Raw genomic sequence first — 15,223 nt, 5'->3', positions numbered from 1 at the left:
TAATCTTAATTTTATAATTGCATGTTTTGTGAATTTTATTTTGTCCTTGTCCAATTTTTCCTTGATCTGAGACTTATGGCTGCTGATATGTTTCATCACATTTTTTGTTATAATCCAGCATTCAAAATCACAAATGTAGAAGATATAAAAACGTCTTATCATCTTTTTTTTATTCGTCATTTAAGCAAGTAAAATTTCACATCCTATGATATCAAAGTAAGAACGAAAAGACCATAGCAAGTTGGAAGTTTACCTGCGCGCATGCGTATTTAAAATAAAGTTATCTATTAAGTATGATATTTATGAGGTTTAACTTCATTTTACATGAACTATCAGTAGTGCAATGACTATATTTATACATTATTGGATAAATATATCTACGTTTGTTTTACATAGGTAAGCGATTGAAATTAGTAGTATTAGAGTAGTTATAATGGCTATTTTGCCATGAGATATTGGACTATATTAACCACCCTAAATGTAAGTAGATTTATTTATTTTCCTTAATGAACGTACCTGGACGCAGAATTGTCCTTGTGCAAACTTCAGTTTTGGTATCTATGCATTTTTCACATTCAAATACACCATTAAGAGTTTTGTGTTTACTAAGGAGTACAAACAGAAATGTTTTATTTTTCGGAAGAAAAAAAGAAAAGAAAACTTTATAAATTAGTAATGACTCGAACATGTATTGATCTGTGGATACATATTGCAACACCATGCTTTTAATCTTTCAAGTATTGTTTGGTTGATTTTTTCTTCTTTTATCTTATCTGCTTATATTTTAAAATTATGTAATGTAAAAGAACATTATTTAATCACACCACTGAATAGTTTTTGTCTTGCAATCGTTATACAATACCAAGTAATATTAAGAAATCGTAAGAGTAATCGAGTAAGAAGATCTAGTTTTAAAAAAAAACTAATAAAATTAAATGAGACAGTATTTGTGGTGAATGTATTCGTAAGTATGATTTCGCGGAAGAAACATCAGCCGGTTATTTTATAGCTGATTTATAAGCTAAGTTGTGACTTTTACTTTGAGTTTTCGGGTTACCAATATCTTTATTTGACACAAAGGCGCAAAACTTTTGTCATTCCAATCAAAGGCTCACAACCGATAATCGTGAATATCGTTCTGCTTGTTTCCCGACAACCAACTAGCACTTTGTTTCGAAATGAAGTTGTTTTTTTTTTATTTCCAGAAAAAAGAAATTTCTACCAAACTATAATTGTGATTCATTCCAAACATTCATTATACACTTTCTACTAACAATGTAGGTGTTGCAATATTTCAGTTAAAATGCGTAAAAATCTGTTTCAATTAGTCAATTCAGTCTTTTCATAAGTATACCGTGACAAGTAAAGACAAACATTGGGAGTGCTAAATAACTTATAAATGATAATAACTCAGGGCGACATTTCTATGTTTGACTTACAATTTATGTGACTTAAATTATATCTTAATATATCTACACTTTACCGATATTTATATTTGAATTAGATATGTCACACTGACAGCTGTTTATGTATAACAACCATACAACAAAACCTGTATTTTACACTTACAAATGTTACTTTTCTTCGTTAAACTTTATTCCGATCGAGAGATTCGTTAGATTTGCCCTTACATTTTTATAGGTGGAAATCTACTATTTGCGAAATTGTTAGGTATTTAATGTTTTCACTGGTGTAAGTAAATACTAAAGACAACGTAGGGGACAAGACGTCATTCAAAAGTACACCTACTTTACAGGTGCTAAAACTGTCTAAATTGATGGGAGCTATATTATGGTACTCATAAAGCTATAAATAAACTTGTATATCGTATTGTTTTGACTGTATGCAACTTCTTAAGAAAAAATATTGCATAAGCTAGAGAGACTTAGGATTGCATTTTTGGGAACAATGTTTAAACTGTACTTATTAATCCGTACGGGCCATTCTAACTATACGTTGTTTAACCATCAGGTGATTTGAACGTGAACTTCTATTTCAAGAACTTGATATGAAATAAAACAAACATTTTCATGACCGAGTTGTAAAAACGTCAACTGACATTTGACAAGTATATCAAAATAAAAATGATATGTTGCGTAATCACATCCCTAAACAGTTGCTGTTTTAAATGTACAAAGGTTGCATTACATAACAATGTTCTATTTTGGCTTCTAAATGGCACTGAACAATTAAAACTGCACGTTCTGTTTTATGATTTAATACTCATCATCCTTTGCACTTGAGTATAAGTATTATACAGTTATTTATTTATCCATTGGGAAAATTAGATCTTATTTCACTTTCTGAATATCAGAAGTTAGTCAATAACTTTGTTTTTAATTTGCTTTATGATATTAAAAATCAAAATACCTTTCATCTCAAAGCTGAAATACACATGATTTATACCGTAGTCAAACATTATAAAATTATGCAAACAGACGAATATAACTAAGGTCAGAACATATTCTACCAAATGAAAGTGCAATGAGGTGCTCTTGGAAAACCACACGCAAAGAAACCGAGTAGATGTCTTATGGTGGTCTTTTGGTTATTTGTTTTAGGATGCTGTCTCATATCTTTTTATCGACAGAGGAATGTAACATTCCACATAATTACCGTATGTTTTCTCAGTTCTTTGGTAACATATATGTCAGAATTCAATATCTAACATACCTTATTTACATTTTGTTATGAAGAGTTTAAAATTGGACCTGTTTTTTCAATAAAAATATTTAGGTCCAAAATTTGCTGATAACGAAATCAATAAAACCAAATTGAATGTTTAACTATAACATTTCCTGATTTAGAAGAAGTATGTTGAAGAGATATTTTAAATCTATATAACATGTACCGAATGTAAGACAGACGATGTTACAAGTATACAAGCATTATGACTTCTTTGATAAATCGAGTGCTTAGTGTTAAATTTGTTACTAATTAAAAAAGGCACTTTATTCGTACGTTGACACAGTTTTGGCAAAAAATAGAATGGGCCTATTTATAATGTAGTAAAAATTTTATTACATTTTTTAAAAGTCACGTAGAGCACCAAAAAGACACATTTTTGCAGGTGTAATGGGCATATTATTACAACACGTTTTGTACAAACTATATATTATTTTGATAAATAACTGACACGGTTTATTCTTACTTTTGATGTAACATTAGGGGAAAATAACTTGGAATGAGAAAACACAAACAACAATACTAACCGTATGATGAAAAGAATAGTTTTCATAATATTGTTCATATCAGTTTATCGTACTGTCTGGTTAAAGTCAGACATTTAATTTAACACATCAAGATAAGGTACAGCTACAGATCTTGCTAAATAAATTGGAGAAGATATGATTTATATCAAACTTACTTTTCATCGACATCTTCCAAAGTTACTGCATAATTCTTTTCGTACTTGAACATACTCTGAAAGGTTTACAGAGTGTGAAAAGAAAACAGATTCAATCAATTTACAAACTTGAATAAATGTTTATATAAACTGTACTTTAAAATGTTGCACAGCTTTGTATATATAACTTCAGTGTTTTATATTTTCCTGCTTATTTGCTTTCAGACAATAAAAGTTATGGTTAGTGAATAGTGCAACTGACCAAAGAAGCGAATATTTGGAAATTCTATAACAATACAAACGAACAGTAATTCGGTTTAAAAAACTATCGGATATTAAAGTGATATATGTAATTTATGGTTGACTCTACACAACGAGCATTCACAAAAACAATGGATGTAATGTCATGTTTTGGTCGAAGTTGTGATGAACATTTTCGACATTATATTAATCCAGAGGAAGCAAAAAGAGCAAAACAACGTGACAAAGAAGTAACACGAATACTGAAAGACCACCATAAACAAGAACTAAAGAAATTGAAAATACTTCTTTTAGGTAAGTTCTCTCTCTATTTTATTGTTTTCTGTACTGAAGTTTCGATCAGAACAAGGTCTGAAGCGTAATTATCATTCCAATTAGTATAAGTTTTCTTAGAAGTGCCAAGCATTAGCACAAACTTTTTTTGGATATTCGTGTCATTGGGTTGATTTTTCATTGACGTATACTTCACATATCACATCGATATAGTATTGATACCAACAATGAATACTTTCCTCCATTTGATGTTATATCATGTTCACTTTTTAACTATGCGTATTCATCATAAGAAAATAGAATTGGACAAAGCTATCTTAAACATTATTTCATGAATGAATAAAAAAAAAGGTTTCAGATGAGATGCAGCCTGTAATTCTGAATTGTAAACAACTTACAATATTTGGCATTGCAACAACTATGGTTGATACAATGCAGTCCTTAACTTGTGTGTTTCTAAGTTTAATATAAGCTTTCTGAATATGTCATGTTAAACCAAAGAATGAATACATCAGTCAATGTCCACTAAGTCGTTATTCTTTCTTTAATACATTTTTCTTATTAGGGATATAAATGCAGTGGTGGATCCAGGGAAAACGCAGAGGGCGTAAGCCCCTCCCTTTGATCGCCAAAAAAAAAGTTATTATAATAACATGTTTTTTTCACGATTTATATGATTTTTTAGCATAAAATCATCCAAAAGTTTTTTGCCTCTTCTGCTCGGCAGTATATAATCCGTTTTATGGAAATACGCTCCCTTTTCAAAAATCCTGGACACGCCCCTGTAAATGTGCACAACAGCGAAAATATATTATATATATAAGGGAGAATCGCAAAAGTTGAAAATACATATTCCGTCAGAAAAAAATCCTCTTGCCCCTTCACCCTAGATATCAAATGGTCGTACCTTCATGTTAAATCGAGTTGAACGAGATAATTTTTAATTCCCGAAATCACATAGAATTGAATTGATTTGGTAAACATTTAACCAAAGCAATAAAACCAGGTCACTTTGAAAACTTTAAGTACGAGGTGAACAAGTCCATAATGAAAACAAAAATATAAACAGTTTAGGTTTTGCTTTACCAAACGGCACCTTTACATCAAAGATGACGTCAAAATGTTAACAAGCACTTGTAATATTCTAGCCAACCATCTTTGTAATTGGATGTGTGGTAAACATAATTTGTAGTATTCTTCTTCAAATATTTGTTTTGATTAAGATAAACCACTTTCACTCTTTTTAAATAAAGATAACATTCGTGTAACATTTAAACAATAATATGACGTTACACAAGTAAGCAATGCTTTGAATCAAATGTGAGTTACCTGACAATGTCTAATAATTTTTCCTGGGGATCCATAAGGAGAGTATATATGCACTTCTGCAACAGGATATTTCAAGATTACTGACAAAGATTAGAGTATCATTGTGACGTGAATTAAACCTTCGACTTCGTAGATAGACTAATACAATTTAATGAAAAGGTATCACTTTCGTAAAGTATAGTTAACTCCAAGCAACGTTCAAGGTAGACAAGATATTAACATTGTTCTATATTTTCAGGTACTGGTGAATCTGGGAAAAGTACAATCACAAAACAGATGAAAATTATACACATAAATGGCTTCGATATGCAGTAAGTACAACTTACACACCACTAAAATCAACACACTTATAAAAATGTCAGAAAGTCCTACAAATCATGTAAAAAGTTTTTATTAATTTAACATAATGACAATCATAGTAATGTTAATATGACATATTAAACAAGAAATATAAAACTCCTACACTCTAGTACATAAAACATATGTACTGTCTGATAAAGTATTTAGAAAATAACACACGAGCTTCTTACATGCGTGTCACAGTTTTCCTTCAACTTTACCCCAAAGATGTACTATAGAATGAAATGCCTGGTCCTCGAGACATTTAGTCTACAGTACTGTGTACAATTACTGAAACCAACATCGAAGTTTTTATGTACTATTATGGGTTATCAACCAATTCCAAATGTAAACAGGTATCTGTTGGTAGCTTCCTTGTACTCTCGGTAATAATGATTGTTCTTCTGTACCAACCAAACCTATCTCAACATCAACATATCTCTAAAAGAAAATTACAAATATTTTAGTCTATTTATTATGGCCACCAGATTATCAATGCATCTGCTAAAAACTGCTTGTATGATTCTTTATGCAACATATAAAAAATAGGCTCAACTAATGCAGAACACCGTCCAGTGTTTACAGTTAACTCTAAATAAGAATGAACAGAATATGCTCTTTTGTTGCATTTACATACTTTGTTTGTTATGCGTGTGTCAAGGGACATACACCTAGTGAACGTTGACTTAGATCGCTAACCCCGGACACCATATCAATCCCTAAATGCAAGTTGACATAAAAGATCAACCACAAATACTTGCCGAATTAAAATATATAAAATATACGATTAACCGGACAACATATCAATCCCTTAATGCTATAAGAAGTCATTAACCACATATATTGGTCAAATAAGAATACATAAAATATAGATGAGTCACCGGACAATGATATCAATCCATAAATGCACGTTGACATAAGAGATTAGCCACATGTACAGGACGAATAAGAATATTATACTAGTCACCGGACAACATAGTTTTAATCACTTAATGCTGGTATCTTTTCTTTTATTGGAGAAAGGGAGTGGGTGGGGGTCACAGATTTCATTTTCTCTATTCCAGGAGAAGTTATAATTGAATTAGTCTGTAAAATTTATAACTGGAATAGATCAGGAACAACTAGGATTTGTTTACTATTTTCCTATCCCTTGGGAACTTTGTATTTGCTTATTTGACGTCGTTGACGATAGTGGCTAGACAATATCAAATTATCATAATGCTATTGTACAATTATTTGGTGTTTTTACACCAATTCGAATATTCCATCTACTTATTCAACGTTATCTTTGATACAAGACAATATAAACATAAAATGATGTGGTATAACTTCCAATGAGACAACTATCTACCATAGACCAAATGTCGTGGATTTAAGCTGTAGATATATCTGAGAGAATACCGAGTTTACATACACATCTTTAAAATGCAATTTTGTATTTCAGAGAAAAAATAGAGAAGATAGCCGATATTAAGAGAAATATTAAAGAATCTATCGTGGTAAGTTATTTATTGTTTGCACTATATTTGTAAGATCTGGATAAAACGATGACAAACAATAAAATGCAAACTTAACAACCCGTCATTAAATTATTCTTTAAATATTTTTTTTTTATCTTTGGATATCATCATTTTTCAAAGAGCAAAAGGACAAGTTACATGTTCTATAAATTGCAATTAATGTTAGAGTTTTATCATTTTCATTTTGGTTTATACTTATTCCACATATACAGTTTTGCTTCATCAATACAATGTTTATTTTACCTTTTAGGTTTTGGTATTAGCAATGCAGCAATTAGGAATCTCATTATGCAGTACAGAAAGTTACAAAAGTTTGGAGTTTATGTTGGAAGAAGCAGGAAACCCCATGATTCAACACACGAAAGAATTTGCAACACACGTTCGACAACTTTGGTCAGATTCAGGTGTGCAAGAATGTTACAGTCGATCTCACGAATTCCAGTTAATAGATTGTGCGCAATAGTAAGTTTCTTTAGATATACCTGGTATGTTAGTGGTTTACTGTATGTCTGGATAGTAAATTACACGATACTGTATTTTACCTTTGAAGTTTTTTTTTAGTGAAACTGCACACAATAAACATAAAGTGAATGTTACTTGCTTAAAGCTGTAGTTGCTATTTTTGGTATATTCCTTTCTTCGATAAAATAATCACTATACAAGTAAAATATAATATATGTGTCCATATTTTCTATACAATAGTTTTTTTTCAAAAATCTTTTTTGTTTGAATCACATTGCATTGTTCAAGCCCGTAAATTTGAATCAGGTTTTTTGAAATAATTAAAAAAATAAACTATATAATTGTTAAACTGCCCCAGTCACTTATAGCGTTGTATTATCTAGTTTCCAGGTCCTTTTTTTCTCTCCAGTTCATTCATTATGATGTCCTTCTGTAACCCAAGCAACAACATGAATATCTATAATAATCATAATTTTCTTTATGTTTCAGTTTTCTTGATAAGGTAGAAGAAGTGTACGATGACGACTATGTACCCTCAGATCAAGATATCTTGCGGTGTCGAGTGGTGACAACTGCAATACAGAATATTGAATTCAATGTTCCTGATGGTGGAAACCAAGTAAGATTCAGGTTAGTTGTATCAATACATGTACATAGTCAAACATGATATCATTTTATTAGAATCGTTTTCCTTTTAAATTTTCCTTTATTGTCAGTCTCGGTAATTCTCGAAAAATTGTTTTAACTTTGTTTCCCATTTTAGTTTTTCCTTTCTCGTCAGTCTCGGTAATTCTTGACAAACTTTTAACTTTGATTCCTTTTTTAGTCTTCCTTTATCGTCAAACTCGTTAATTTTCGACAAACTGTTTTAGCTTTGTTAAATGAATGTATTAAGACAAATAAGCATGTCCAGAATAACAAATGATTAACGAAAATACATGCTTTTATATAACCATGTATATTTGTATATAGTCTACGTCAGTACTGTACTAAAACAGTTTTTATCTCTACAGTGTATTCGATGTTGGTGGTCAGCAAGGAGAAAGAAAGAAGTGGATACAAGTTTTTGACAGCGTTGCTGTAATTTTATTCATGGTCGACTGCGGTAGCTTTGATACAACTTTGAGAGAAGATCCAACCAAAAACAGACTACTTGAAGCGTTAGAAATATTTGAACAAGTATGGAAAAACAGGTAAATTAAAATATTTGTTGAGAGGCTACAAATAATTTTATTTCAGCTACATGTACAATGTATTTCACTTTATTAATAAGGTAAATGATCTCATTTGCTTCCATAAATTACAACGATAGACCACAAAAGCCGCAGGAAGTAAAGTATAAATAGATTTGACATAGCATACAATAATTTTCGTTTGATCAATAATAATTGTTATAACTACCTTTAGTATGAAAGTGAGTAATAAATAAGGGAAGTCGGTGCAAATATTTGTGCTAAATTGTCAGAAAAAAATGACTAAGTTGAATGACATAAATTTGTAATCTGTTGTTTATATCAATATTACTACCGTTTTTACATCAATATTAACCGATTTATTATTCATTTTACAATGAGTCAAATAAGATCTGATTTTCATCCAATGTTCTGTTTTCACTCACTACGACAAAATGCAACTATTTTGATAAGTTTTATAAAATGTCACATTGTATCTTTATACTAACACATTGTATTTTCAAGTGTTATTTTTAATTTACAGGTTCTTGCGGAATGTCTCTGTTCTTCTCTTTTTGAATAAAATAGACGTCTTAGCAGAGAAAGTCGCTAAAGGTCGTTGCATTGCTGAACTTGTGAAGAAATATCCACACATATTCCCAGATTTCGACTCATTTACTGCTTCAAGTGAGTTTTTGATTAATACTATAATATCACACACAATGAATGTTGCTAGTAGTTAAAACGATCCGAAAATAGGATGTTAGATGTAATATGGACTGCGTCATAAATAATGAAATACTAATAATAGCAATTTGTCAAATCTGCAACTTTTTGTTATCTTTTTATCGGTTTTTTTTCTGATGATTTCATTTTTCATTAAAAAGATATTTCAAATTGTATTATCAAAATGCAAAACATATAACCAGTTTGATTATTTTACAGACAATGAGAAAAATGAATTCTTAGATTCATTTTCTACGACAGAGGAAAAGAAAAAGAAAGGGAGAAGTAATTCAAGACCAGATTTACATCCAGATGTCGTAAAAACAGCTGTTTATATCAAACATCTATTTATGGTAAGAACAAGTGGCTTATTCACATTTAATATAACAACAGACTTTTTATAAGATGTTAAAATGTTACGGTTTACGAATTAATCGAATATTTTCTCTATAACGCCTCCAGTCGACTACATTCTAGTTCGCAATTAGAAAGCATTCTGTACATATAGAATAAGAATCTTTCTACTAATTTAGCATGTATTGAAGTGCATGAAATACTCGCATTATATACATCTTTTCCAGTATGCAATCTTAAAATCAGAAAACATAGTTTAAATCACTTTTTTCAGTAAAGTATTAAGAAAATTTGTACACCCCATTAAAAACTGTCTCCATATACAGAAGACATAGGGAACGAAAAAGTTATAAGTAATCCATATACGACAAATATGCATAGCCGTTTTGCAAATTTGCCTATTTAGTTCCGCTTTTTTGTGATAAAAAGACCTAAATGATTAGTAAATATATGCGTCATTAAATAGAGTTGTGGAATATAAGCGTAAACAATGTTGCATAATTTATATTTATTTTACAGAAATTGTAAAAGGTGAAATAAATCTCCAACACAGATCAACAAAACAAGACAAAGAATGGCACACACATCATAGTTGTGAATATTATTATACTTGTGCAGTGGACACTAATAATATCCAAAGAGTTCTGAATGGTTGCCGGACGTTGATCATTCGGAAACACTTGGAACGTTTTGGAATTATCTAGGAATCTCCGATAACAATTGAAAATGTTGGTGCTACAATTAATAGTCACACTTGTGCAATATTTTTTTTTCAAATGAAATTCAACGAAATGTGTCTCATCAGTCATAAAACATGCATAATATATGTAATATAAAGTGAGTCGAACTTATAAAGAGTCGAACTGCAAACTACACATTTGATGCCATAAAGAGAAACAAAGTGCTATTATACATTGTGATATTTTTGTGAACAGTGATAATGTTAGTGTATGGGTGTATATTGTGTACATGCTTTATGCAGGGAGAGAGTGAAAGAGTCGGAGAGATAGAGAGAGAGAGAACATTTTTATTTATTATTATCTTTACAAGTGGTTGTTTGTTTTCACATTTTTGAACATGTACATTGGTTTTGTACACTATTTTATCTTATCATTCAACTACCATTTTTCTTGTTACTACAAAAGGGCCTTCACTGACGGAGGTTTTTGGTAGACGTACGTACTTGATATGTATTCTGCAAAATGAATTTCGACACTGAGTCTTAAAATAAAATAATTAGTATACTTTAATGTCTGTCAGTCTGTCGGTTAATTCAAAAGCCAATCTTCTACAATTTTATACCGAAATTTATGTACGTACAAAGTCACAGAAGACTTCATAAATTGTGTGTTATTAAAAAGGAAGAGGCGTTGCCAATTAACAAACAGTATCGGGAACGTCTGTCAAAGGTTTTGTACTCCTTGTTCAAGATGCCTACGCCTTAAGAATTAAGAATTGTTATAGACTTAAAGAAATTAAACTTAAGCGACCGAAAAAGAAAAAAAAACATGATACTCATGGGAATGTTTTATATTGTGAACAGTTAGAAAATATCATTAAATACAACAAGAATTTTCTACGTCAGTCAATGATTATCTTTTATTTGAAATTGTTATTACTTTTTAACATTCCTATATGTTTTAGTTGTTATAAATTGAAATATTGAAATAAAACTGGATATACAATAAATAACTTTGGTTTTTGAAACGCCGGAATCTGATACAGACAACTAAAAAGGTATCACAAACATATCTTATTTGGTAGCAAAACATAAGCGAGAAATGCAATTACTTCCAAATATATAAATCAGCAGAACACACAAATACATGTACTCTATTCAATTGATGTGCATGGCAATTGCATTCATATACAATAATACTATATAAAAATCTTGTTCGAACAAGCATGATGAAAAGAGGCCTATATTTGACAATTGTTTCTAGTACATAAACCTGGTGCAGATGGGTTCAGAGGTGCTATTCGGACGCAAGAGGTTTTTACGGTGTTGTTTTCATTTGGCTTACCCTTGTAATTATATTTCACTTATTTTGTACTTGATCAGGAAAGTATATATTAGTACCGCATTATGTTTTATGTACTATCAACTACAAACATTTTTTTTTGGCGTCTTTATCAGATTTACTATCAACTACTATACCTGTTTTGTTGGCTTCTTTGTCATATTTACTATCAACTACAATAACGGTTTTGTTGGCGTCTTTGTCAGATTTCCTAACAACTACAATAACTGTTTTGTTGGCGTCTTTGTCAGATTTACTAACAACTACAATAACGGTTTTGTTGGCGTCTTTGTCAGATTTACTAACAGCTACAATAACGGTTTAGTTGGCGTCTTAGTCAGATTTACTAACAACTACAATAACGGTTTGTTGGCGTCTTTGTCTGATTTACTAACAACTACAATAGCTGTTTTGTTGGCGTCTTTGTTAGATTTACTAACAACTACAATAACTGTTTTGTTGGCGTCTTTGTCAGATTTACTAACAACTACAATAGCTGTTTTGTTGGCGTCTTTGTCAGATTTACTAACAACTACAATAACGGATTTGTTGGAGTCTTTGTCAGATTTACTTACAACTACAATAGCTGTTTTGTGGGCATCTTTGTCAGATTTAATTGTATGTTTGTTTGAATTTTTTAGTCAGTTGTGTTGTATGTCTTTGATGTATGCTTACACAGTTTTGGCAGCTGGATCCAAATTATGTTATATAGATACAATGGATAAGCGTGGATTCTTGAAAAAGAAACCATGAGCCCGGAGGGCGAATGGTTTGTTTTTCATGAATCTACGCTTATCCATTGTATCTATAACTTAAACTATTGTGTTAATTTCTTTTCAAAATTAAAGCCTTTTCTTAATTAGAAGGTATTGTAAGTGACTTTAAATAACCATGTTATCGTGTTCAACGATGCATTGATAAATCTCAGATCACAATTAATTGGTTAACAGGTTAACAAAATACAAATATAACACTTCTACCTTTAAAGATCTTTATATTACCAGGCATCTGAATATTATCTGTTTATACAAAATAAGACATATTCGAAATTATTTCAAATAAAATTTAAAATGGGAAATGGGGAACGTGTCAAAGAGACAACAACCCGACCAAAAAGCATATATAAAGTATATATAATAAGTATGTTATCGAAATTTGTCTACCACTCTAGGCACATCACGATTTTCTCGCATAGGAATTTGCGAACAAACCTTTGTAAAATTATGTAGCAAAACAGATGAAATCATACTATATTTATAAAACAAAAATTGACAAATAGAATGTAATCATTTTTGTTTCAAACATGTGAAATAGCCAATACTAATAAAAAAAAACGGTAAAACTCGCTATTATTACAAAAATATCCACTATAACATGCAAATTTATAAAACAAAAATTGACAAATAGAATGTAATCATTTTTGTTTCAAACATGTGAAATAGCCAATACTAAAAAAAAAACCGGTAAAACTCGCTATTATTACAAAAATATCCACTATAACATGCAAACTTAGAAAAAAAACAGGATAACTTAAGAATTCGAACAACAGAGAGAATACAGGGATTCGAACCTAAACCGACAAATCCCTATCCTTCATTGATTTTAACCATGCTAACCTCGCAGCTACCAACTCATACTATACGACTGCCTATTTTGTCTATATAAAGGTACAAGCCCTGTGTGTCCGATGAACCAATGTATATCAGATGTTCATTTAAATATATAAAATAGACATCTATAGTGTAACCCATTGGTAGCCGAGAGGTTTCGTCGATGTGTTGATGTCAGTCACACATAACAGATTTCAAGGAAGGGTACGATTCCCAGTGAAGGCATATAAAAATTACAAAAATTAAAGGTAAGTTTTTAAATTAATTCCATTAGTGAACAGAAATCAGTAAATTAGCCAATTCAAACTTAATGAAATTAGGCACACAAAGGAAACAATTGAATATAATTTAGTGAGTCAATTTCAGAGGCAGATTTAGGACGCGTTGATTCTAGAAAAAGAATCCACGGTAAATGAATAGGCTGACGTCACCACAATGGTTTAATGTCTTATTAACCTATTGTGTCTGTTTAGGTTGCTCACCCAATTTTTTCCACACAGCGGAACTACTGTATAAACAACTGTCGTACAAGTGGGAGGTTAAACTTACTATCAAACCAGATTAAACTCACATTTTTCTTTGGAAAATGCCTGTACCAGCTCTGGAATATGACAGTTGTTTTGCATTCGTGATTTAGTCGTACGTTTGATTTTGTCAGGTTTAATGGTCTTTCTTCCCCCCTTTTTAAAATTATCTTGAGTTCGCTATTTTTATTAATTCTTATTTGGGATGATAACTTATTAACCCGACCGTAGTAAAACAAGTGATTATTCATTCCCCCCCCCCCCCCCCCCACCTCATTTATATATACTTTATTGATGTCATACCATCTTCAGTAATTCGTCGATTTCTTTCATAATAGAAACAAGAAGATACTAAAGGGGTAATAACAAATTCTAGTCGAAGAAGAAATATGAACACCAAGGTATTTGTTTGTTCGAAAGTAATTAGCAGTTTACAGCTCCACAAATGGACATCAGTCGTGATAATAAAATTTTAATCTTGCTTTATTGTTGATATACCTTAATCGGATTGATAGAAATGTATATTCTACACCTAAGACATTACCAAGTTCCTGTCTTCAACTCCTTGATTTAGCAGCTTTTTTGTTTGCAGTAACCCTCCATATAACAACGACTAAGAGAATCGTATAACCTACCTGAAATATATAAAACGAAAGCTATTGATACACTTCATTCACTGTCAGGCCCTTCTTTTATACTGTTACATCAAAAAAATGTTTGCCTGGAGCTTCACTGAAGAGACATCAATTGTGGTAATGCGTATCTGATACAGTAAAATTGGTACCGTTTATTATGGTTTTACAAGGAGAAAATTAAGGTCAATTCTTTTGTCGTGACTTGCACTGATTATAATGTTATTTTATTATGATAAATTTCTCCAAAAACTTTACCAGTTACATTAGTCTATTATAGAGATTGGAATAACAACAATAGTACTTTATTTTAAAACGGTAACACATTTTATTATACAACTTATCCGCACTGAGGACCTCTTCATAAAAAAAAATAAAAATAAAAAAAGGTTTACATGATGCCTATTATTTTCAATGAGTTGATATATGCAATATATTAAGTAATATAACTGTATACACAAAATGATCAGCATCTCGTATACTTTCAGTAATTAGAGGAGCTATTTTGAACATTCTTAATATTCTGTATAAAACCTAAGTATTAAAGCTGTCCCACACTAAACAACAGTTATCAATTAGGGGAAAAAATTAAAATAACAAAAATACCGAACTCCAAGGAAAATTCAAACGGAAAGTTTCAAATGACAAAATCAA

At 30.8% G+C, this 15,223-nt stretch overlaps 1 protein-coding gene across 1 annotated transcript; it reads left to right on the top strand.

Annotated features, from left to right (window-relative positions):
• The first annotated feature begins 284 nt into the window (after positions 1-284).
• Positions 285-11,032, top strand: LOC127728219 (guanine nucleotide-binding protein G(s) subunit alpha-like). Its single transcript, XM_052235451.1, has 10 exons — positions 285-396; positions 3,572-3,901; positions 5,448-5,520; positions 6,993-7,047; positions 7,319-7,530; positions 8,020-8,160; positions 8,544-8,723; positions 9,247-9,389; positions 9,648-9,791; positions 10,302-11,032. The coding sequence occupies exons 2-10, from the start codon at positions 3,703-3,705 to the stop codon at positions 10,484-10,486; spliced, it is 1,332 nt and encodes a 443-aa protein (XP_052091411.1). The 5' UTR covers positions 285-396; positions 3,572-3,702; the 3' UTR covers positions 10,487-11,032.
• The last annotated feature ends 4,191 nt before the right edge of the window (positions 11,033-15,223 follow it).

Source organism: Mytilus californianus, unplaced genomic scaffold, assembly GCF_021869535.1.
Source record: "Mytilus californianus isolate M0D057914Y unplaced genomic scaffold, xbMytCali1.0.p SCAF_2, whole genome shotgun sequence".
NCBI lineage: Eukaryota > Metazoa > Mollusca > Bivalvia > Mytilida > Mytilidae > Mytilus > Mytilus californianus.
This window is presented reverse-complemented; position numbering and strand designations above follow the sequence as displayed.

Coding starts and splice junctions, on each gene's coding strand:
- LOC127728219 (XM_052235451.1), top strand. CDS start 3,703: ATGGTTGACTCTACACAACGAGCATTCACAAAAACAATGGATGTAATG. Junction 3,902..5,447: donor ATTGAAAATACTTCTTTTAG/GTAAGTTCTCTC, acceptor CTATATTTTCAG/GTACTGGTGAATCTGGGAAA. Junction 8,724..9,246: donor GAACAAGTATGGAAAAACAG/GTAAATTAAAAT, acceptor TTTAATTTACAG/GTTCTTGCGGAATGTCTCTG.